General features: G+C 27.7%; 1 protein-coding gene across 2 annotated transcripts; it reads left to right on the top strand.

Moving 5' to 3' along the window:
* Positions 1-608: 608 nt before the first annotated feature.
* LOC112598062 (Y+L amino acid transporter 2) lies at positions 609-24478 on the top strand. Of its 2 annotated transcripts, none has more exons than XM_025344392.1 (13): positions 609-989; positions 12611-12749; positions 18746-18968; positions 19729-19844; positions 19918-20043; positions 22050-22149; positions 22221-22265; positions 22426-22549; positions 23222-23325; positions 23622-23718; positions 23786-23935; positions 24007-24184; positions 24265-24478. In XM_025344392.1, exons 2-13 carry the CDS (start codon positions 12614-12616, stop codon positions 24336-24338), a joined length of 1473 nt encoding a protein of 490 aa, XP_025200177.1. In that variant the 5' UTR covers positions 609-989; positions 12611-12613; the 3' UTR covers positions 24339-24478. The 2 variants fall into 2 exon arrangements, with proteins under 2 accessions (XP_025200177.1, XP_025200176.1); XM_025344391.1 differs by lacking the exon at positions 609-989 and adding an exon at positions 7609-7738.

Below are 24478 nucleotides of genomic sequence, written 5' to 3'. Positions count from 1 at the left end.
CAAAAAATAACCGTAAAGGCCGTCCAGAATTACTCAGGCGTTTCGCGTAGATGGCGGCACCGATTATTGAAAAGCGTATTATTTTAATAAATCCTTGTCGAGTAAAATGGTAGGCATCTTAGAATTTAAATTAAATTATGCTAGTAACAGTATAAGTAATATATTACGTTACAGGCTATAAAGTGTAGAATAAGGCATTGTACAAGATGTAACTATGTAAGTATGTGGATCATAGACATTAAAACTCTCGACTTCTCTAGTCTTCTTACCTCTATTCAATGGTGTTCGAGGGATACTTTTCTACCTTATCAGGAACGAACTTTCGAAAAAAAAAATGAAAGTATAAGCCACAATCGAAAGGGAAACCTCTCGAGTGCACAAATATTGATATTGTTATTAGGTTGTATATTAATATCTACACATAAAAAAGGGGTGTAGGGACTAACCGTATCGTTGCGCGATTGATATCCGGCGCGGCGGCCCTGGCGTACTCGACCACCCCGCATGAAAAAAAATAAAAACATAACCTTCAAATTCGCTCGACGACGCATTTATTTCATTCGTGTTTGTTTACTTCTTTTTTTCGCCGGCTCTCCTCTCACCTTTCTTCCCGCACTGTTTACCCACTCGATTGACGTTGTTATCTCGCTCACTCTTTTTCTCTCACAATAACAAACGCGTGTGCGTACGTGCAATATGTCATACTCTCTCGCACTGCCGTTCGGCGTATTGCACGCCGTCTGCCGACGGGACACGCCGTCGCCGCCGCTGCGGGCCGACCGGACGTAAACCTACCACACACGTGTCACGACTCACCGAGTACCGACGCGAACAGTCTCGTTTTGGCGATGCGGTGTTGTTTTGTTATCGGTTCGTTATCGTCATTGCACCGCGACCGCGTTAAGATCCTGTCAGCACCACGGAGACCGTAAACACCGTTTTTGAATAGACATAGTGTAACGGAAATATAAATAACCATTTCGCTGCAAGTAAGTAGTGCATCTTCGCCGTCACACAGTAAATACCGATATTGTTTTCTCGATAATATAAATATTGTTAAAGTTTGTAATGACCGACCGCAGTGTTGTTCGTCATTAACTGTTATCTGTTATGATTTTCTAAAAGAGTTAGATACAAAAAAAAATAAACCAGAAGAATAATTTAATCTGAAATCAAAAATTAATGCCCGTAAAAAGGTTTTTCTCCTATTAATTGCTCCGGACGTGTCGGGGTCAACGGTCGTAGACGTCCGGCACCGTACGAACATCCCCGACCGTATTATTTTTAACGTGATATCATTTTTAGTTACTCATTTGGGTTATTTATTTTTTCATAGTTAAGTATTCATAGTACGGTGCTATTTTAAATAGCCAAAAACGTACATCGTTTTCGTCTCACAGCTAATTCATTGAATCGAATGCTCGTGTGGATACCACGAGTTAGGTTTAAAAGAAAAAAAAAAAGTTGACATTTTTCATCGTGCACGGCTTTGCTGTGAACAGCCTCTGTATTTTACTTCATAGATCATATTATTTATGTACATCGAAAGAAACATGTTACGTTTTTTATCAGTCGAAATTACTGTGGTCGTTACAATATTATTATCGCTGGATTAAAAATCGAAGTTGTGTACGATGACGGGTTCTATATAGTCACCACATCGAAAGCTGGAAATGTAATAAATTTAATCTATATTTCCCTAGAACACCGTTCCACAGTACACACCAGCACGCCGTCGTACGATGACGTAATTAATTGATCGTGTGCCACCCATCGTGTTTGATTTTATTTACTTGTTTTCGACTGTATTATTGTATAAATTATTAGGTTATTATTCTTGTTGTTTAAAGATATGTCACCGTTATCAGATAAGCTGATGATATAAATTATAATATCATAACATTTAAGCAATCGACACTACCCTTCAAGACCCATATTGTTTTTTTTTTTCGAAAAAGGCTGACGACTATTTTACTACTTATATTTATTTATTTATATTTTTGTACTTGCACTTATTATTATAGTGTGTCAGTTGCTTGGTTGCTCAATTCTTGTAACCCGTAGTGTTGCCGCATGTTTCCAAAATGTGTACACCTTACAAATTACTATTCATTACTCATTATACTTGTATTGTTAATAAAAACTACAAACTGTATTATATTATAAAATATTAGGTTTAATGTTCATTCCAAAAAAAAAAATGTTGTGTGTTATTTTCTCACTGAAATTATGGGTTATAATTTAAATATTTGAATTAACCGTAATTGGTTTCATAATCCAAAGTCGATATTCTATCTAATTAAAGACGAATAATAATTATTATCAATATAGAAATGATTCTAAAAAAGTATTTAAATTTTAATGACTAGAAATTATGTCTGATTTACGTTTTATTATTCTAAGAATTTTTTCTCTGGAGTAGAAAAAATCTATAGAATAAAAAAAGAATATGTTTTATTATTTATTTTACAAAGTATTTTACATATTTTTATCAATTTTTCGGATAACCAAAAACTACATAGGTATTACCTATATATTTCAAGTGAATTTACATTTCTCCTATACTTCACTAAATACCTTAAAGTAGCGTATAATTATAGTATATAAATTGGTTCATATTGTATGTTTTTTCATAATTTTAAATCATGATATTTTTAAGCTTAAATTATTATAGTCATCAATAGCAGTGTGATAAAACTTAAAAGTACAACTGCTGTGCCAACATAACAGAATGTGAATGTAGAAGGGAGAGGATCGCTTGTAATCAAAAATATCTCAATTAATTAAATATTAAATTTGATAAATTGATTATTTAGTTACCTTTTATGAATTTTCTAACTAAGTTTTTTTTGTCGGGTAAAAGAGGAAAAAAATGTATAGATTACCCTTATGGTATAAAATTATTAAAATTTAATAATCTAATAACAAGTATTATTATTGATCACATCAATTTTTAAAGGTAGATATGGAGAAAAAATCTACAGATACATATTTAAAAAGAATTAAATTTACATATTAAATAAAATGTTCTTAAATTCTTGAATATTAAAAATAAATATAATTAAATTAAACTAAAATTCTAAATTTCACAAAAGTCTGTCTATATAGTGTCTTAAATTTAATAAATATAATATATTATATTTTTTTAAGAGGATGTTAGTTCACTGTTTGTTTTCTCTCTCTGGCTCACGCATAACATAGACAAAACGCATTTACGCAGAATAATTTTTTTTTTTTTTTCAAAGTTGAATACTAAGTTAAATAATAAGAAAATATAAAACCGATATGTTAAACTCTCAAAAATATTAGGTACCCTCTATAATTTTTGTAATATATGTTTTTACTTTATGATTACTTAAAAACATTTAAAAAAAAAAAAATGATTCTACGTAAATGCGTTTTTTCTATGTTACGCGTGAGCTAGAGAGAGTAAACATATATTGCGTTAACATCTTCTTATTTCTTACACGAACTAAATCTATACTTTTTTAAATCTAAATTTTTATTTATTAATATTTAACGATATTTTAAAGTAATTGTTTAAACGAAAATTATATTATAGTTGTATAGACAATTAAATAATATAAAGACTGAAGAATCAAAATAATATGAAACATTATTTTATAAACTAAGTGTATTAATGTATCATTGTAAATGTATTACTTTAAATATAAATTGATGTATGATTGGCGTTTTACCCACGAAAATTTTTTTTTCTAGTGTATAACATAAATATTTTTTACCGTATTAGTTATTCAAAATATTTAAATAATAGTTTTATAATTATGTATATAACACAATAAATCCATGTTATACTGTTTTGTTGTTATTATTATTAAAAATGTAAAGTTAAGTAATGGGTAAAACTATGTTCTTGGTGAACATGTTAAGTTATTGTATTGTAGGTATATTTATATTTATATTTTATCAAAAGGGTGTAATTTGAATTGAAGCCCTTTGGTTGTTTTTCTTTATTTATATTTGACATGTAAAGAATTTTCATATTACGTATATGTATTAAATTTGTAAGGTTTGAGTCGTACTAACCTTAAACTTAAAATATTATATTGCAATAAATAATAATACTATAATATATATTAGCACTGTGATGATTTTTGTTCATACAAATGATATCCATACATCAACATTTTAAACATATAAGGCCAAACATGCGGCAATTTTTAAAATAGTCACTAAATTAATTATTATCATAAAATTATAAAGTATATTCTGTTTTGTTAAGTATGAATTATCATTAATTATCGTGTACATATTATATATGGTAATTGTGTTGTAAAATATTATGCAGGTATGATTATTTTACGTATAGGCTCTATAAAAATTCATTACAATTGTTTAGATTAGAGTAGAATGCCTAAATTATCCCAGTGCTTGGGCACTAATTTAGTGATACTATACAGGCAGTTACTGATTTTAAGTTCAGTTGGTTCGCGGCGGATATTCGTTTCTAATATATTTTACATTACACTATTATTTTTTGTACATAATTTATTAATTGTAATGGTCGTGATGATGTTTTATTCTTTATATGGTAGTGTCAAATGAATTCATGTATTATCTGTTTTTACTAAAAAGAATTATTAAAAATTTCTAAAAACAACGCCCCTTTTTATGAATGCGGAACCGAAATGCAGGTAAAACGAAGAAATGCTGTAATGGGCAATAAATGGCTATTTTTAATGCCCAAAAAGAGAAGACTGTCGAAAAACAAGATGGTCTCAGACGGATAACAACTTATTTCATTTTACCGGCACGAACCTACATTGCAACAGTAGGGTAATACGTAATCAAATTATTGAACTCATATTTATGTTCATACTGGAATTGTTCACACAAATAGTAATAGATCAAACAGAAAGAAGTAGTATGTGAATGTATCACAGACTGGTTCAACTTGTTCGAGAACTGAGAAGTGTGCATAAATACCTTAGAAACTAAAGAAAAAATAATTGGAAATGTATAAAATGCAATTTAGATTGACGAAGTTTGTTTTGTGAACGAAAGGAAATACTATAGAGGTATACTTAAAGCTTCTTTTTCCTTATAAGACATCGATTTCGACATAATTAATAACCGAAATCACAGTCTACTACGGATTATAAAACTCAAATACAAGGCAGGGTCAAAACTTCATTCTAACATTTGGGTATGAAACAAGTTTATCACAAATCGAGATTTTGTACACAAAACAGTAAATCACCAAACTTCATATTATGACTATCCGAATACTGAATCCCACACTTAAAACATTGAGAGGTCATGGTTGTACGTTTAAATTAAATTATTGAAGAAAACGAAGGGTGTTCTTCCTCATCACTTACAGTTTCAACCTGCTGACTACTGTTGACGACTTTACCGTAAAAACTTAACCTTTTACTTACCTTTTTGAAAAATATTCAGTAAATAAATCAAAAATAAAATAAAATATTTTATTTTACGAATACTATATGCTTATTATTTAAAAATTACATTATTACGAAATAACAAAAAATTATGTATCACATAATTAACCGAAATATAACGCATTCGGCTATACAAAAACCCATATTATAAGGGACAATGATTATAGTTGTCACTACTCACTTATTTCTTTAGAATATTCATTTTGCATAATATAACAACCGAATAAGTAATAATATTACTATTAATATTGTTATTAAAAATATTTATGTTTTATTTGTAACGAATTTTAAATAAACCGTTTTAAAGTGTTTGCTAATCATTTAGGAACTAGGAACAATGAAAAATACTCGGCATTTTAAATAAACTCACGTTATGTACTAAAACTTTATGATTTTGAACATTTCAAGTTATAAGATTAATAATATTAAAAGCTACTTTAATAAATATTATGTTTTGTACTGTGTTTGTTATTTAATAATAACAAGTATTGGACACATTTTATATTTTATTTTGGTCACAAAATATACGTGTACAATCAAAACTTCTGGTTTTCTAAATAAATAACATTTTCCATTATTAAGTCAAAAATCAAATTTATTGCAATTTGTTGGTTGCCATTTATTAATGTGTTATTAACTAGATATGAACCATATGGCAAAAGTTTACACAGTATAAACTACTTAATCTATATGAATAAATAACAAATTTTTAAAATATATTTCGTCATCTAATATACCGCGTAAAGTTCAACAAACCGTACCCAATAATTATTACCATTAATTAATAATTATTTACATTTTATACTAAAAGAAAATTAGACGATGTTCTTGATAAAATGCAATGGCGGGAGGAGGAAAACAAATAAAATTGAAGCTCGTCAGTAAAGTAAAACGTGCAGAAATAACATGCAATGATAATAATAATATGTAGATGTATTAAAGTACGATAGCTAATTAGCAATTTTATTGCTAATCATAATAGATGTTGTATACTGCTATATGTATATTGCATATATCGCGGTAAACAGCATCAGCGATTTATTGAATTCAGCAAAAATCACACGACTCGGTTGGTTCTCCGTATGGCATATCTTATTGCATATTTAACCAAACGAAAGTCAACAAACGAGAGCATCGTTATTCGTACGAGTACAGCGCGGCACTGGTGATTTTTCGAGGATTCGACAAGTCCATTAGTTCAATACTAGAATTCGTTAGTTGGGTCTCAGGTGCAGGTGTACATATAAAAAAAAATCAAGTTTATTGTTTGTTGAGGTCGATACATCCAGACAACAATAATAACAATCGGACTAATGTATTGTTCCTCGGAACACGCACAACAAAAAGCAATCGAAAACCAGCCAAACTGTATCTTTAACCAATCCCTCGACAACTACGATCGTGTTTCCTTGTGCTATGTACATCATTAAGCAGTGCAATGTGTTACGATATTCAATTTTCTCGTACCAATAAGTGGTGAGAGTAAACGGGCACATATAGGTTCAAACATTGTCTGGTGTGCTGGTACGCGAACCTTAACCTCACTTAACCCACAACTCACGATAAACTGCTGGAACCACCTATTTAATCAAGTTACCTGTGCAACAATGCAGACTACAGTAAATTGCCAAACTTGAACATGTACTAACTAAAAAAATATGGATAAAAACTGATTCAAGTTTAACGGTTGCTCCGTCGGATATCCTATTTCATACTCTGTATTTACATTTGTAATGCAAAGCGTGTTCAAACTTCATAATATGAAATACGTACTTTGTAAGTACTGCTAAAGTACTACAATAAAATACGTTCGTGTATAGTCGCTGGACGTGATTTAGCAACAGGTGGTTAAATAGGTGGAGTTTAAAGATAGGTGATGTTGCGATGGAAAAAAACTGTAATCCTCTCGACAAACGGAATAATTATAATAATTGTATATAAATAAAAATAAAATGAAGTATCAATTGCTTTTTCTGTCTTGCTTTCCAAAAAATAACATAATATATTATACGTTATAATATTTGATAAATTCAAGAACCAGACAATTTCAAATGCCTCCACTCTGTATATGTCCATAGATCATTAAATTTTGTTCTTTATCTACTGATAAAGTATAATATATTCTAAAAACTAGCATGCCAATTTATTTCCAATAATCATTGTTAGTTTTTTCGATATGATTGTGGTGCTTAGCCGTTAGTTATGAGTTTATTAAAATACAATTTAATTTAGTTATTTTATTTTTTAAACTGCTATTATACAGACATATTGTTTGTTGCTATTATTAAAAATTCAAAATGAAAGAAATTACTTATGTAAGTATTATTTAATTATTTCTGAAATTAAAAAGTAGGTAGTAGACATTTTTTTTTTTTTTTTTAATAGGTACTTCATTTGTTATTTTGGACAGAGTAAGATATAGATTAAATTCAAAGTATTGTTTGTTTAAAATAAAATATTTTATAAAAAAATTGATTCAAATATTATTTAAATATATTCAAATAGGCAAATACATTTTTTTAAATATTTATTAATGATGCTAGTAAAATTCGTAGTTTTATTACATTAAGAGATATATCTTATATTGTCAACTGTCAACAGACAAATAATAGAGTAAAATGAATGATTTTAATTGTAAAATTTTCTGTGTTGCGTTTATAAGTCTTAATCTAATCAAAAAACATCATATGTAGGTATGGACGTGCTCTTAAAGAAATTATAGAATAAAAATAAAATTTAAATGCAACATATTTTATCAATAGACATAATCCATTAAAACCACATTTTTAATCTACAAGCATATTAATATTATATAAAAACATAAATAAATTACAATTTTCAAAACGTTCTATAATTTGCTATTAATTTAGTATAGGTATTTAGTTCATAGACATAGTGTCAAAAAACATTTTTGTGTTGCAACATGGACTAAATTACATAACACATATGTTAACGAATATAGCTTTCGTGCATAATAAATGTTAAATATATAAATATACATATTTTACTAACGTCAATTAAAACTTGATTCATCAATTATTCGTCTTCATAGTTAGGTAATGCATATTTATATTACACAATAAATTTTTTTTTTGTTCGGTTATTGGTATAATAATAATAAAATTAAAATAATTAAATTGTACATATATCTATATTAGTTTACTTAACTCCAGATTGTTATTTAACTTATTAAATAAGCCTAAAGATCAAAGGACATAATATTCATATAGCCATACAACAGGGGCGGCCAAACAGTCGATCGCTAACAATTTCAAAGTCAATCGTGTTAGAATTTATTTTTAGGCTAGGATATAGTAACTTAATAATAATGACAACTTTTTTTCGAAGTCAATCCTCAAATGTTAAGTATATTTTTAGTAGATCGCGGCCGAAAAAAGTTTGGCCGTCCCTGCCATGTAACATACCTAATTAATAAAAATTTATGTTATTTATTAATAAATAATACAAATTTATTAAAAGTTTTATTTTAATTTAAAATAAACATGGTTTCAAATTTACTTATAACTATTTTCATAGACAAAAACCATCTATTTAATTCCAACTTTACATACCGCACTTAAGTAGTATAATTAAACTTTAAGTACTTTCAATTTTATAACAAAATTAGATATACCTTTATAGAGATAAATGTTAAATGTTCTATCATTTTCGCTATCGAAATATTTTTTTTTTTAGTAATATCTTCAACCAAACTTTAAAATGTCAAGAACATATTATAGAAAATATATAAACGTACCAAATAATGAAGACGATAAGGTATAAAATGTTGATCATATTTATTGATTTAAAAGTAAAAAATAATTTAAAATATGTTTAAGAATACTTATTTGATATTAAATAGTTGTATACTTTAAAAACTTCGTACAGAACTCACTAAGTCCGGTTAGCGTCATTCAATCGTACAACTATTATCATATTATTTATTAATGATCGGTAACTGTTTTAATTTTTATTTCTCTAATATATTATTTGATAAAACGAATATAATATATGTAATTAATAGTTACTCATTATTGATAAACTTGAACTTTAGCCGTGTATTTTATTTTAAAAAGTGTTTGTAAATTATAAACAGTATTGAGTTAAGTTACTATATTATATATGTACATTAGATGTAAACATATAGGTGTAAGAATAATGAAAACAATATATGACGTACCTACCTGTTTATGTATAATATATAATATATAGTATAAAATTGTTAACTTTTACTGATTAACTCAATGTTTAGGTAATTAATAATATAATAGGTATATTGGTAATAAATAGCCAATTAAAAATAATAACAAATTACATCAAACATAAAGTAACTTTCAAAATAAATCATAACTAATTACCTTTTTTAGATAAATATTATTATAAATAAAAATAATATCAATTTTTTTTTTTTTTGTAACTGTTCTGGTATTGGCCCATCTCTATTAATATTACCTTATACATGTTATGTTCGAAATTCGAAACTGTCGATGCTATGGGTTACCAATGTATTATGGTAGATTTTATTTTACTAACTATAATATAATATACTTGGCAACTGCTAAGGTTACTAAAAAAAATCATGGAATTAAAATTAATTAAAATATATACGTAAAGAGAGGAAAATCATGATAGAACTATTTTTATTTTATTTATTTTTTTTTTTTTTTGTCTACATTTCTAGAGTAGTTAAAATATTAGAATACACCATCATCTATTAGTTTGTACGTTTTGTTATCTATTTCTGTATATAATATAATTGGAATATGTGTAGTGCATATTAGTATTTATTCGATTTTATATCACCTAATTTCAAATTAATTAAATCTGTAATTCATATTTTAATGATGACAATTCACTGTTCAAACAATTAATCATATTGAATTTTACTAGTCAAAATAACTTAATTATTGTTTATATTTCGTTTGAGATTCGTAAACAAGTTACGTGTTTATTCTGCGTAAATAACTTAGTACTTTACTAGTTATTTAATGGATCCCGTTATGTTCTAGTGGATATTCGCCCATTTTTAGGAAGACAGATGATAATGAAAAAATTTTTTTATTGTTATTTCAGACACTCGTGGATATTATTAATTGACTTTAATTAAAAATTAGAGTATAAAATTGATTATTATATCCGCGTATAATAAATTGTACATCAAAAACGTTGTAGTATCAACCCTAAATGACTCAAGTTAGATAAATCAATTAAAATTATATCTATAAAGCTATGGTATAAGTATAATTAATTATAATTGTAAAATTCATTACTTTTGAGTTTTATTATTTATTATAAATAATTGTAGTTGTTATCTTTGTTAAAATAGCTGATAGAAAAGATTAGAAATTATGTGTAGCCCGGTGTAGGTAATAAAAAGCAATATAATATTCTTACTTCTTTTCTAAATGTTTAATTAATGTACTAATATAATTTCAAAACTATTTGGTTTCCTCTAGGGTACCTTATAAAAAAACCTGTATGAAATATCCCATATAATATTTTTACCTCCAAGTTTAGTACTTATTAAGTCAATTTACTCTAATACTAAAGCTAATAACACAATATAGATTCTGCTAAACGTAAATTTAGTGTTTTTTTTTTTTTTTTTTTTTAGAACCATTAGCTTATAACTATTACAAAATTTAGTATTATTAGCATAGTTAATATTCTATTACGTTTATATGCTTAAACCGATAATTTACTTCAATTTGAATCTGGTTTACCAAAAACAATTTAGTTGATACACATTTAAAATGCGCATTAGAAATAACTTTAAGAGTAAAAAATGAATATTAACGAAGAACACTATTACAACCAAATCAAAATTGCAGTAGGTATATCATTATTACATAAGAAATAAAAGTTATTAAGGTAAATTGGTTTGTACGTGTAAACATATCAACGTAAACTGTTTTAGTGGAAGCGTATTACATTTATACGGTTTTAGTAGTGCACGAATTCTAGGAGAATGAAAAGTATATATTACTGCATTATTATTATTATTATTATTATTACCTATTATGACATCTCTGAAGATAGATATTTTAATTACGAAGCAAGTAATGACCATTTTAAAACAGTATTTTTTTTTTGTAAATTTTAAAATGTTTATAATTTTTTAAAACTAAAAATCGATAACAGCTTCCAAGATACCTTAGAAATTAATCTTACCTTTACATTTTATAATTGGTTAATTCACTCTAATTTTAAAAATAACAGAGTGAAATAGATTATTGTGTACGTAAATTTATGTACGTTTATAAGACAAAGAACAATACATGTGGGTGCGTTATAATTCTTTCTAAGTTAATTTGAATTAATAAATACATATAAATTAGAGTAAATAGACTTGTTATCTAACCTAAAGGTAAAAAAATTATTCTACAAGTATTAACATTTTTCAAGCGAGCCTATATGTAAAATATTTAAATTAAATATTGTTCATAACGTGATTAAAAATTCTCATATCGCCAATGACCGACACTTAAATACAACTATTCTTAATTTCAGGTTTGATAATAGGTTAATTCACTCTAATATTAAATCTAATTACATAAAATTTGCAAAAAAAAATGCGAGTAATGACGTTCTTAAAAAAATTGTATTAAAATATTGAATGACGTAAACTGAACAGTAAACAAAGTTTAAGGGTTAAATTTCTATGTTTAAAATTAATTGTATTGCTATCTAAGGAAAATAATCAATTGTTCTATAAATTAATTACACTGGATGTATGCTTATATTATTATATATTATATAATTACGAGTACATTCAAATGTTCAGTGATAATAAATTTCAACAGTAATCGTCAATAACCAATAAATATAAATATATATATGTTTATATAATATCCGTGTATGTTTATAGGTTTGAACTTATTATATTCATGTAATACAATTTAATATATTTTAGAATTCACATTATAGAAAATTATTATTTCTAATGTCCGCGTTAATATTCTAAAGTCAAATTTTTTTTTATTAAGATAAACATAAATCGTGGACAATCATACGATAATATTATAATTTAATCCTATTCTATAGTGTAATTTAATGGCTCTTTATGTTTAACTTCTATTTTCGAGCCTCATAACTATTTGAACACTTGTATCGACTTCTCTTGTTTTGTAAATTAAATTTTCGTATATTTCATATACCTATTTATTTTATTTTTATTTTTGCTATAGAAAATGAACACAGCAGCATCAGAAAACGTCAAAATGACTGACTCGACTCCCGAAGAAACAGGAGATAGAGTCAGGCTCAAAAAACAACTTGGTCTCCTCGAAGGCGTTGCTATCATTTTGGGCATAATATTTGGATCTGGTTAGTAATTAATTAAATATATTAAAACTAAAATTGAAATATATTTTCAAACGGATAAGACAGTATAACAAAAATAATAAATTTAATATATTTATTAAATAAATTGAATACATTTAAACGTATTCCTATACATTTTTTCCAATTATAATTCACAGATTTTATTTATCATCGCTAGCTATTTAAAAAAAAGCCTAATGCCTATGTATCTTTTTAATGCATTAATTTTACGTAACAATTAGAATTACTTATTCATTTATGGTATAGAATCGATTTTTAAAAATAAAACTTTTACGTACCCAGTTATCAAAAAAAAAAAAAACATATATATTCACTTTACAAGAAAATCATTGCAATTTTACTAAAAGATGCACAAAAATCACGTATCATATAGGTGTAATTATTCGTATAACCTCTTTAGCTCTTTCAAGATAATATGTATTACACACATTTTTACATACACCGTTAGAATTATTTAAATGATTATTTTTCTGTCTTAATGGTTAATGTATACATAATATATATTAATGATCTTAATTAAACTTTAGCTTTAGCCGCTATTCATGACCATAAATAATATCATAATTCATAATAAAAATAATTTTATTCGCACAACACGTGTCCTTTCAATTCTGATTTTATTTTTACTAAAGAGACACACTTATCATTATTCTATCTATTATTAATGGATTTTAATTGTATTTCTAAAATATTTTAGAAGCAATTATGTATTTTTAGTTACTATATACCTATTGACTAGATGTTAAATATCTTTGAAATAAATAAAAAAAAAATGATAAAGTTAGTGTAATGTTTAATGGCATTTGTTTAATTTAAAAAACTATCATTTAAAATATTCAATAGTTAACCATTGAAATGTCTATACTAAATATATAGTCCCTGTATTATAACTTATGAATGACGTGCACATTAAAAACGATGCAGGTTTATAGAAATAATTACAACTACAACTTGAAGAATGAATAAAAACTGTTATCTATAACATCTCAAAATTCAATTATTAGCCTACATAGATTAATATAATACCAACTATTTATCAAATCCAAAAAATTTGTTTTTAATAAAATGTGTCAAAAATAAGATCACATTATGTATATGCATTTACATAAATATTCAAAACTGCACGGGTAGTTATTATAATATTATAAATATAGTTTATTTTACCTAATAGATTGTATAATTTATTTAATGGATTTTTAAACTATTGAATCGCCGATGTCCATGGGCCCAACGATTGTCATTCGTTATTATTTTCAAAAAAAAGTCATTGTTCGAATTCACACATTGATATATGTTAATACGTACACATTTATACAAAATCACATTATCGTTTAGAATCGCCCACCAGTTAATCATATTTAATCAAAATTACAAAATCATAAGTAATTAAATTAATTTAAAAGAATATTTGAGAGTACCTACTGGGATATAAATTTATTCCAATCTAAGTATATCTATTTTATCTTAATGTTTATTATTGCATATTTTTACGAAAATTTGTTTAATAACAATATATGTTTAATTTTTTACTGTCAATCAACTGTGTATTTGGTTATATGAATTATTGACCTTCCAAATTTCCCTTTTAAACAATAGAAAATCATGTGAAATTTTTAATAACGCCTCAGGAACCCAATTTTCTAAAGACTTGTTATAAGTTTATCATCAGTAGATTTTAAACTGTTATCTAAAAAAAAAGAACACTGGTAAGATGATAGTCGACAATATGCCAGCTGTACTGACCGGTCGACTTTCGTATCAATTATATTTTTTTAGCTCGCCTCCAGACCTATTATTTCCTTATCCTAAATATTATCCGTAATAACGAGATATTTACATTATTAAATATTATGTTTAGCCTTGAGGTGTAATCGACATTAATTATCCAATAAGAAGCAATACCTCGAGTATATTATATTACAATGCTCCAACATTTTCTCAGCATGGTCTCGAAACACTTATACAATTATTATTGAAAGTGAATACATTTTTTTTTTTTTTTATAGGTTTATTTTCGAACATACAAACATTAATATTAGTATGTTAAAGTTCATATTTATTGCGGTGGCTATATTGATGAATTTAAATTGTATTTAATTTTATGTGCTCCTGTATCAATGATATTTACTCTTATAAAATATATCATGATCTCTGCGTATATATCAATAACACGTTTCTTTCTACAATTTTACATTAAATATAAATTCCCTTATACACATAAGTACCTAATATTAAAATTGTACATTTTTTTTTAAATTCCTATCATCAGTTATATAGTTGATTATAACAATAAATATTAAATTATTATCTACTAGGCGCCTATTTTATTTTTGTTCTTGACTAAACACCGACTTCACAAGCATTTTGGGTACAAATTCAGAACACAATTTAATTTGAATTAAAGCTACACAATTTATTAGCTGAATCGCGTTTATATGCATAGTGATGTAATTTTGTGAGTTATGAATTGATATGATTACCATGTATTGTATACGATAAAATAACTTTTTAATTTAGTACCGGAAAACTCTACGAAACAATATTTTTTGCAAAATTAGTACTGATTTATTGAATTAAATAACAAAGTGAATCTGTGGGATTGAATACTTAACTTTAAAAAACAGTACATATCAATTGTTCAATCCCTGGCTCTTATAAATCACATGTAGAAAATATTTTTAGTCAAAGGTACCTATTTTCTATACAAGTATTTTCAAAATAAAAAAATCGTCTATAAAATGCAAGTTCATAACCGTGTAAAGTTATAACCATGTTGATTTTCTGAACAGAATACTATTAAAATACTAGGAGAGGGTGTATCAGAAAATTGTTTTCACTATATTATGATAGATATTATAACATTAAAGAAAAACAGAAATCATTATTACCTGTCATAATAATTTTAGAATAAACATATATTGCCTGTGTTTTATCAGAAACTTTTTTTAATACAGTGTTTTTAAGAGTTATCAGGTTATCAGTATTTAATTTTTATTTTTTATTGCCTTATACAAATAATGATATTAAAAAGTTTCTGATAAAACACAAATTATGTTATGTCTTAAGTGATCATAATAATTGAAAATGGAGATTAAAATATATACTCAATGTTTTAAGCCTTGTTAACGTAGCCATTTTAATGATTATAATTTACATTATTATTTATAATCTTGACTAATCTACAGTACCCATATTTAAAAACGCTTAAATATTATGATAAATTTTACAATATAGATACAGTGCATTCTATCAAATGTTTTAACTCGAACAGTATTTAAAAAAAAGTATATATTATTTTTGAAATTATTTTACTTAATAGTTAATTACCATTATATTATATACGCTGTTTGATTAACTATGATACGTTTTCTAGTATTACGTGCCAGTGGCGGCTCATACCTAGGTGTGCAAATGTGCGCACACCACATAAATTAATACAAATAAAATAGTAAAAATAGATTTTCAATTTTTGCACAATTTTTATACAATTTAAATTTAAGTATAATAATTTATTAATTTAAAAAAAAAAAACTATGTAATAAATACACATCATTTGATGTGCAGCTCGGTCAGAACACCATTTGTCTATGTACATTTTTTAGGCCATTGAGTGGGGGGTTGACGAAAATTAATGGGACCGTGGTGTACAGCGATTTCAGTACACGCGGTAGCCACGACGTTCCATGTTGGTTATTACTGTATAGAAAAAAGACTTAAATTCATGTATAAAAATGTAAAAAAAATTTTTTTTGTTAATTTATACAATTTATAATAGGTTAAAATTTACGCATAGGTATATAAATTGTTTTTTTAAACTTAATATAAATATTTCAATACATATCGTACTGTAATAATATTTAAGATAAAGAATTAATTTTTTTGAGAATTGCACATCACCCACTTTAAACACTACGAGCCGCCACTGTTACGTGTTACAATAGAACATAGTGCATCATATGTTTTCACATCATACCAAACGTGAAATAAACAATGTCTTATCAGACGTATGAAATTTATTCGTATATGAATATATTATATATTATTATGATATACATTTTAATTCGATGTACAGTGCATATAATTAAATCAATAATATATTTGGCCTTTGGAGATTTCATTGTCATCCTAAATTAATCGTACCTATTGCGTACATTATTATTAATTGTTAATATTTAAGCAACTCATTACTGAACAAAGAGAAGAAATAATGATAAATAATAATTATATTCCAAAAAATTGAGGCTTTTGAATCCATATGTTTTTCTCTTAAAAATTTCCCCTCCATTTCACAACCTAATTAGTTTCTTCTACAATCAGAAAATGCTCTAAAATATTTTTTATTTTTTCTCATTTAAAATGTGTGATAAATATTTAATTTCCCCTTGAAAAACATGTATATTTAACAAAATACATAGAAATTCGTGGTAAAGCATTTAAACAACGATTAAGCAAAATAGTAACATTTGAAATAATTTGTTTAATCATTTGTAATCGCACGATGATATGGACATTAAAGTAGAATTATTATACCTGCAGTTTCTCAAAAAAAAATAAATAAATATTTTTTGCGTTGACAGAGCTTAACTGAAAACTACTAGTTTTAAAATAATACATTTTTATCATTTATCATTTCACGGAAAAATTTATATTACAATAGAGTAGGTTATAAGATTGTTCGCCAACTGCTACCACTTTCAACATAGTATAAACAATAAAAATGAAATTTATTCAAAAGATCCATTCTACTGCCATCTATTTCTATAGTATTCTTACTAAAACGCTTTATTATTATGCTATTGTATTTATTATAATATTCAATCACCTATGTAGAATATGCTATCAAATTACAAATCACTATACTAGCAGTGAATTCTATGAAAGTTTAGTCAATTGAATAAATTGTGCAGTGTATTCATAGAGTATTAAAATTATATGTGTTTCATATCAGAATAGCGAAAGACTCCGTGGGGTTCGATTATCCAGGTGAGGGGAGCAGTAATGTAGCTAAATAAGTAAGGAGCGATAATGATTTAAATTCTCCCTCCACGCCCACGCCTCCTGAGGATCTGTCACTGACTTTATCTTGGCTATATCACTTCTACTGTAAATTTCTGTATTATTACTATTATTGTTCAAAGATTAAAATATTATATGTTCGCATAGTAGGATCGTTGAACTATTCAGAATTTGAGTGTCGTAAGATCTTGTGTTTATTTTTTTGCTACCTACCCATAACATTCGTTACATAATTAACCTCTACTTACAACAATGATAGTATAATATATTATGTATGCTTAAACAATTAATATTAATAAATTATAAACAATATAATCGTATCGTGTTTAGCAAATATAGAGAACTAACATGGCACGTTGATCTAATTTTAATGGTACACATAGTTGTTTATATCATTTTTGAATCTAGCCTGAAAAAAAAAATTTATTATTTCTAAACGATATAATATTATTATATTTACGTAATTACAAACGCTAATTATAACTATACAATTTTGAAACTGGAATTCACTTCAGACATATTTTATATACTTTAAAAAATACGGTTTATCCCATACTTTTGGTCAACGTACAGTTGTAAAACAAACATTTTTTACGATAAACGCGTTCAGATCAAAATGAAACAATTAATATCGTGTTTCATTAGGTTTACAAAATATATGCCTGATATTTAAAAACCGACCAACGATTAACCGTAACTAAAATCATTTATCAAAATAAAAAGAAATGAGTGGGAAGTTCACTTGACAATTTATTAAAACGGAAAATAATATTAAAATGCTCTCCAATACTTTTTACACCTAGTTATGATATTAAAAACAATAATAATAATAATAATTTAATATTATAATATAGTCGCATAATCGGACAAAAGATTGAAATGGTTAACAGAGTACGAAATTTTACCTAAGCGCCGTGGACCTTATTTTAATATTTGTTTGTTTGTGTGCAATGCCCATATAGGTATATTCATCTCGCCATCGGGCGTGATGACAGAAGCTGGATCGGTCGGCCTCAGCTTGACTATGTGGATCATGTGCGGCATGTTGTCCATGATCGGCGCACTGTGTTATGCCGAACTGGGCACGTCCATACCGCGGTCGGGCGGCGATTACACGTACCTGTTCGAGGGATACGGACCGCTGCCAGCGTTCCTCTACCTGTGGGACGCCATGCTCGTGTTTGTGTACGTATAAATATCAAATAAATAAATATTGTTGCATTATATACATATATAGGCGAAACGGTGTAGTTATTTAATTTGAGCGAGATAGAATACCCAATTGTAGTACACAATATATGCGATTAGAATAAAATTATGATGAATATAAATAAAATTTGCGTCACACCTTGCCAACTGTATTTGTTCCGAACACTTTGATTTTAAGTCCAACTTTCAGTATTTCTGTCATTACTGTGCAAAGACTTCAAAATATGGAAAAATGAGTATATATACAAGAGGGCAGAGGCATAGGCTGTTTCTCGTTCTTATATTGTTTTGTTGATAAAAAATTAACTGCATTAAATACTTGCAATAATGGTTGACCAGTTAAAATTATGGCGATACTAAAATAACGGTTACTCGTGTGATTATCAATTTTTTTTTTTTTGAAACTATTAAACGATTTTTGCTGCAGTTTTAATTTTTGAATTCGTTTTAAAAATCGATTTTCTACTGTGGGTCGGAGTACAATTTAGCACACCCATTTTTCTATTATATATTTATATTCAATTTTACTTCCATTGGGTCAGCAGTAAATATAATTTACTAAACATTGATAAAGTTCTGATTTATTGCAGTACTTAAACAAAAGTTTCCGACATTAGGTCTAGGCCCTACCCGCACAATACACATGCCCTTTTGCCGAGTCCCGTCCGGATAGTTAACGCTTTCCCGGCCGTCGGGGGTTAACGTCATCTTACATCTATTTGCTTGCACTGTGCAGGCCAACAACCAATGCCATCATGGGACTAACGTTCGCTAACTACGTGATCAAACCGTTCTTCCCAAACTGCGACAACCCGGATCAAGCGGTCAGACTTCTGGCGGCTGCCGTGATTTGTAAGTATAACCGCTGTGCTATAGACGTCACGTTAAAATTAATCATTATAATACCGTCGTTGACATGATACAGGTTTCATAACTTTCATCAACTGTTGGAACGTCAAGACCACTACTAAAGTTCAAAACGTGTTCATGTTCACCAAGATATCCGCCTTGGTATTGATCATCGTATGCGGCGGCGTTTTCCTGTGCTCAAGTCAGTATATACATCCAAGAATATAGTTAATTATCATTTATCTGTAATCGCCAATCAGGTTTGGCGACTTTTAGTGTGAACAGATGACTGTATACTACCGTCTGTTCGTTTTTATAAGTAGCGGCAGGAAAATAACTTAATTTTTTCTGTTTTTACTATAATTTAAAAACAAATCGTCTGCGGATGTATTTTAATTGTACACCACGTTAAAAACGAATATAGTGCCATTCCTGGAAATACAAAATTTCGTACAATTATTTATAAACAATGACAGTTTGCGTAGGCATATAGGTGGAAGTTTAATAACAGAGGAACACTAAAAAATATTATTATTATTTTCCTCTAGCTGTGGACTCGCCTACCCTATTATCATTTTAAATCGATAAAATTGTAGTAAGTTTACATTTTTGTTTTTTTTTTTACAATTAAACTTAAATCAATTATATAGATGTCTAAATATTAATAATAAAATAAATTTATATCCGAGTGTAATATTCACTAAATAATTTTAAATAATATTCGATGTTGCAATTTGTGTACGTACTACAGACTCCATACTCGTACAGCGTATATACAGGACGATTTTCCAAGCATGATCACTTTAATTTTTCATTTAGATATTAATGAATTTATTCAAATTCTGATTTTTGAAATTTTTAAATTTACTTAAAACCCAAATTATTTTGAGATTTTTGAGATTTAATTTACTACTTAAAAAGTGCCCTATGGTGATATACTAACTAATTTTTCAAAATTTGAACGAGTATTCTTTTTCAGTTATTAAAGTGTTGACAAGGTTTAAAAAAAAATTAAAATAGTTGTAATATTGGATCTATAGAGTGTGGAACCATTTTCACAAATTATAAATTTTGTTAGAATGATACTTAAATATTTAAGTCATCATTGCTCCCTTATCTTCAAACCATGCCGTCATGAGCTAAATTCTTAGTGTGCAAATTTAGATAATTGATAAAAATTATTCACTAAATAATGTGCATTAGAGAGGGGAGTTCTCAATTAAAAAACAGAAGTTTGTATTTCCATAGAGTAGGTACTTGTTGTACAAAAAATATCAACAATCTGAAAATAATTTGGATTTAAGTAAATTTCAAAATTTCAAAAATCAAGATTTGAATAAATTCATTATCAAATGAAAAATGGGATGAACATGCTTGGAGAATCACTCTGTACTAGCTCAAGTAACGCGTTGTATGCGACAAAACGCCATTATTGTGTAGGTAGACGTCTGCATGACGTCTCGCCCCGTGTTCATCCTATCATTCCTATCATCCTGATACCTACACCATTTACCTACCCACCTACTATGTATGCAAACATCTGCATCTATCTACATCCTACTTACAGTTTTTAAATTATTAGCGTTCCTGATATTTAGTATAATATTTGAACACTTACAATGGATTATGGAAATTACTTAGTTATTCGATGTACACAACACATATAGCTTATTATACAAGGTTATACTCGTACAAGCTTATTTACACGTTAGAAAAGAAAATTTGAATTTTATACGTTGAATATATATTTTCATTAATTTGTAGTTCGTGCTAATACTACGAATGAATATTTAAAATGTATAATCATTAATAATATACTGCAAGTAAGGCATGTTTATGATATTATATTTATTATCTACATAGGTTGTTTTAACTCTACCTAGTTGTTTCAGTTTTTAATCATTTTCGTTACAAAAATAAAATCCGTTAATTAGAGGATTTGAGCCCCTCCCCCATTACCAGTATACGTAAACCACTGACTGTTATGTAATACATAACACGTGTAAAGTGCCGTAACTAGAGGTTGGCGACATGGGCGCTTGCCAAGGGCGCATTTGAGTTCAATTAAAATTGGTTTTTTAAACAAACATAAGCGCCAAAATAAAATTCGCAAAGGGCGCCGCCACGAAGGGTAGTTACGGCACTGCACGCGTATGGACAACAATTTATTATTACTTTTATAATTAATGTTCCTCGATTTGTGTGCAGACGGATTTTCCAAATTCATGAACCCTTGGCAAGGATCAGTCACAGATCCGGGAAGACTGGCCGTCTCCGTTTATTCCGGCATATACTCGTACTCAGGATGGTGAGATTGCTTTACCTTTCCAACGGTGGCATAATGAACGCATTGATAACTGTTTTTTTTTTCATTTTCAGGAACTATTTGAATTTTATGACCGAAGAACTGAGGAACCCTTACGTGTGAGTATGGAATTACAAAGATTGTAGTATATTCAGCCGCCGTGTAGTCGGCGATTCTCTCATTTTTTTCTGCAACACGCATGATTTACCGAGACAGCTGACTGGCCACATACGAAGTATTTACGTACATAATATTGATCTGTCGATTTTGTCTTCACAGGAACCTGCCAAGAGCCATTTACATTTCCATGCCGTTGGTGACCATTATCTACGTGTTGGCCAACGTTGCTTACCTAGCCGTTCTGACGCCGCATGACATGGTGTCAACTAAAGCAATTGCAGTCGTGAGTGATATAATTTAATTTTTTTTTTCATAACTCTAATATACCTAATAAGTATTTTTTTCCAATCAACTACAACTTACTGTGTGCTGAATTCAATAACACAAGACGCTTATTTTAATGTTCCTCAGTCAATTTTCATTATTTTATGTAATTTAAGAATTTAAGATTAGGATACCTATTACATAGTACTAAAAAAGTAATTTAATTAAAATGCATTAATTTATTTGATGACTTTTTTCAAAGACAACTCATAATTTTATTTTCATAAAATGTATTATTCAATTCACTGAAAATATTATGTATATGCGTACCTATTGTTGTAATTTGTATTGAGTAGGTAGGTATTGAGCGAGAAGATTTATGTTATAAATTTATTACAGAATAAAGAGCCAAGTAGTTTATCCCATACTTCTATGTATTAACTGTTGTTCAAAATATGCATGTTTTGAATAAATAACTACAGCCTGAATAGTTGATATTTATGGGTTAAGATTTTAATAAGATAGCCTGTTTTAGATTAAGACATTGAAAATCCAGATGATATAATTGAATAAATTCACTATCATTAAATCACAATGTGTTTAATATGAAACTTAATTTTTTATAACTATAATTTCCTATACAGTACAGCAATTAAGGTATAATATAGAGTAATGATATGTTTTTATTTAGACATTTGGCCATTTGGCAATGGGTTCGTTCGAATGGATCATGCCGTTGATGGTTGCCCTATCGGCATTTGGCGGTCTGTGCGTTCACGTCATGACTTCATCCAGGTAGTTTAAAATTCTGACTACTACGTGTTGTCCATGATTAATTTAATGTTAACATGTTGATTTTAACGAACAATAAATTTCTGACGGCTTCAATTTTATTGTATACCTACAATAATTTATTTACTGACAAAAAAAAAAGTCTATGCTTCAGAAAAAACATAATAATTTTATCTAACATCTTAAATTAAGTAGTTAATTAATTTTAAAAATAATCACTTGTTTTGCTTGACTCACATCTAATGATTTGCTGACAAAATTCATTTGTTATTAAAATTATATACTTTATTACTTTTCAGAATGTGCTTTGTTGGAGCGCGATATGGTCACTTCCCATCATTTTTGTCACACATCAATGTAGAAAGGTACACACCTACCCCATCTTTAGTGTTTTTGGTAAGATAAGCAAGCATCATAGTTAGGTTTTCCATAGTCATCCAACCATAACCTGTTGTTGTTTCAGAACATATTATCTCTACTCATGCTCTTTACAAGTGATGTCAGCATGCTTATAACGTATTCAAGTATTGTAGAGGCATTCTTCACAATGCTATCAGTATCATCAGTATTGTGGAGCCGATGGAAGCGTCCAAACATCAACAGACCAATCAAGGTATGATGACAGAAATAAAAGATGCATACATTAAAATCTAAATTGTATATTGTTTATACTAACAATTCTAGGTTTCCCTTTGGATCCCAATCACATATGTAATAGTGTCATTATTCTTAATTGTATTGCCATGTTATGTAAAACCTTTTGAAGTTGGCATGGGAGTTGGCATCACCTTGTTGGGCATTCCAGTATACTATCTATGTGTAGTTTGGAAAAAAAAGCCTGTGTGGTTCCAAAATACATTAAGTAAATCTTGAAAATTATATTAATTATAAATTCTTTTGAATAAACTTGTTCACCATTTTAATATTTCTATAACTTTACAGAGCATGTTACGTTCACCATTCAAAAGTTGTTTGTTAGTGCCAAAGAAGAAAAAGAAGAAGATATTTGGGAATAATGATATGGATTTCTTAATTTTACGATCTACTTGTCAATTATTGATTTTTGATGGTTTCAAGTGTTCACCTAAAACATTTTCTCTCAAAACATTTAAATTTTCCAGATTTAATTTACTCTCATGTTTTTTTTTTTTTAGTA

Source organism: Melanaphis sacchari, unplaced genomic scaffold, assembly GCF_002803265.2.
Source record: "Melanaphis sacchari strain LSU unplaced genomic scaffold, SCAv2.0 Contig44_pilon_pilon, whole genome shotgun sequence".
Classification (NCBI taxonomy): Eukaryota; Metazoa; Arthropoda; class Insecta; order Hemiptera; family Aphididae; genus Melanaphis; species Melanaphis sacchari.
Note: the sequence above shows the minus strand (reverse complement) of the source record. Positions and strands in the feature narration are given on the sequence as shown.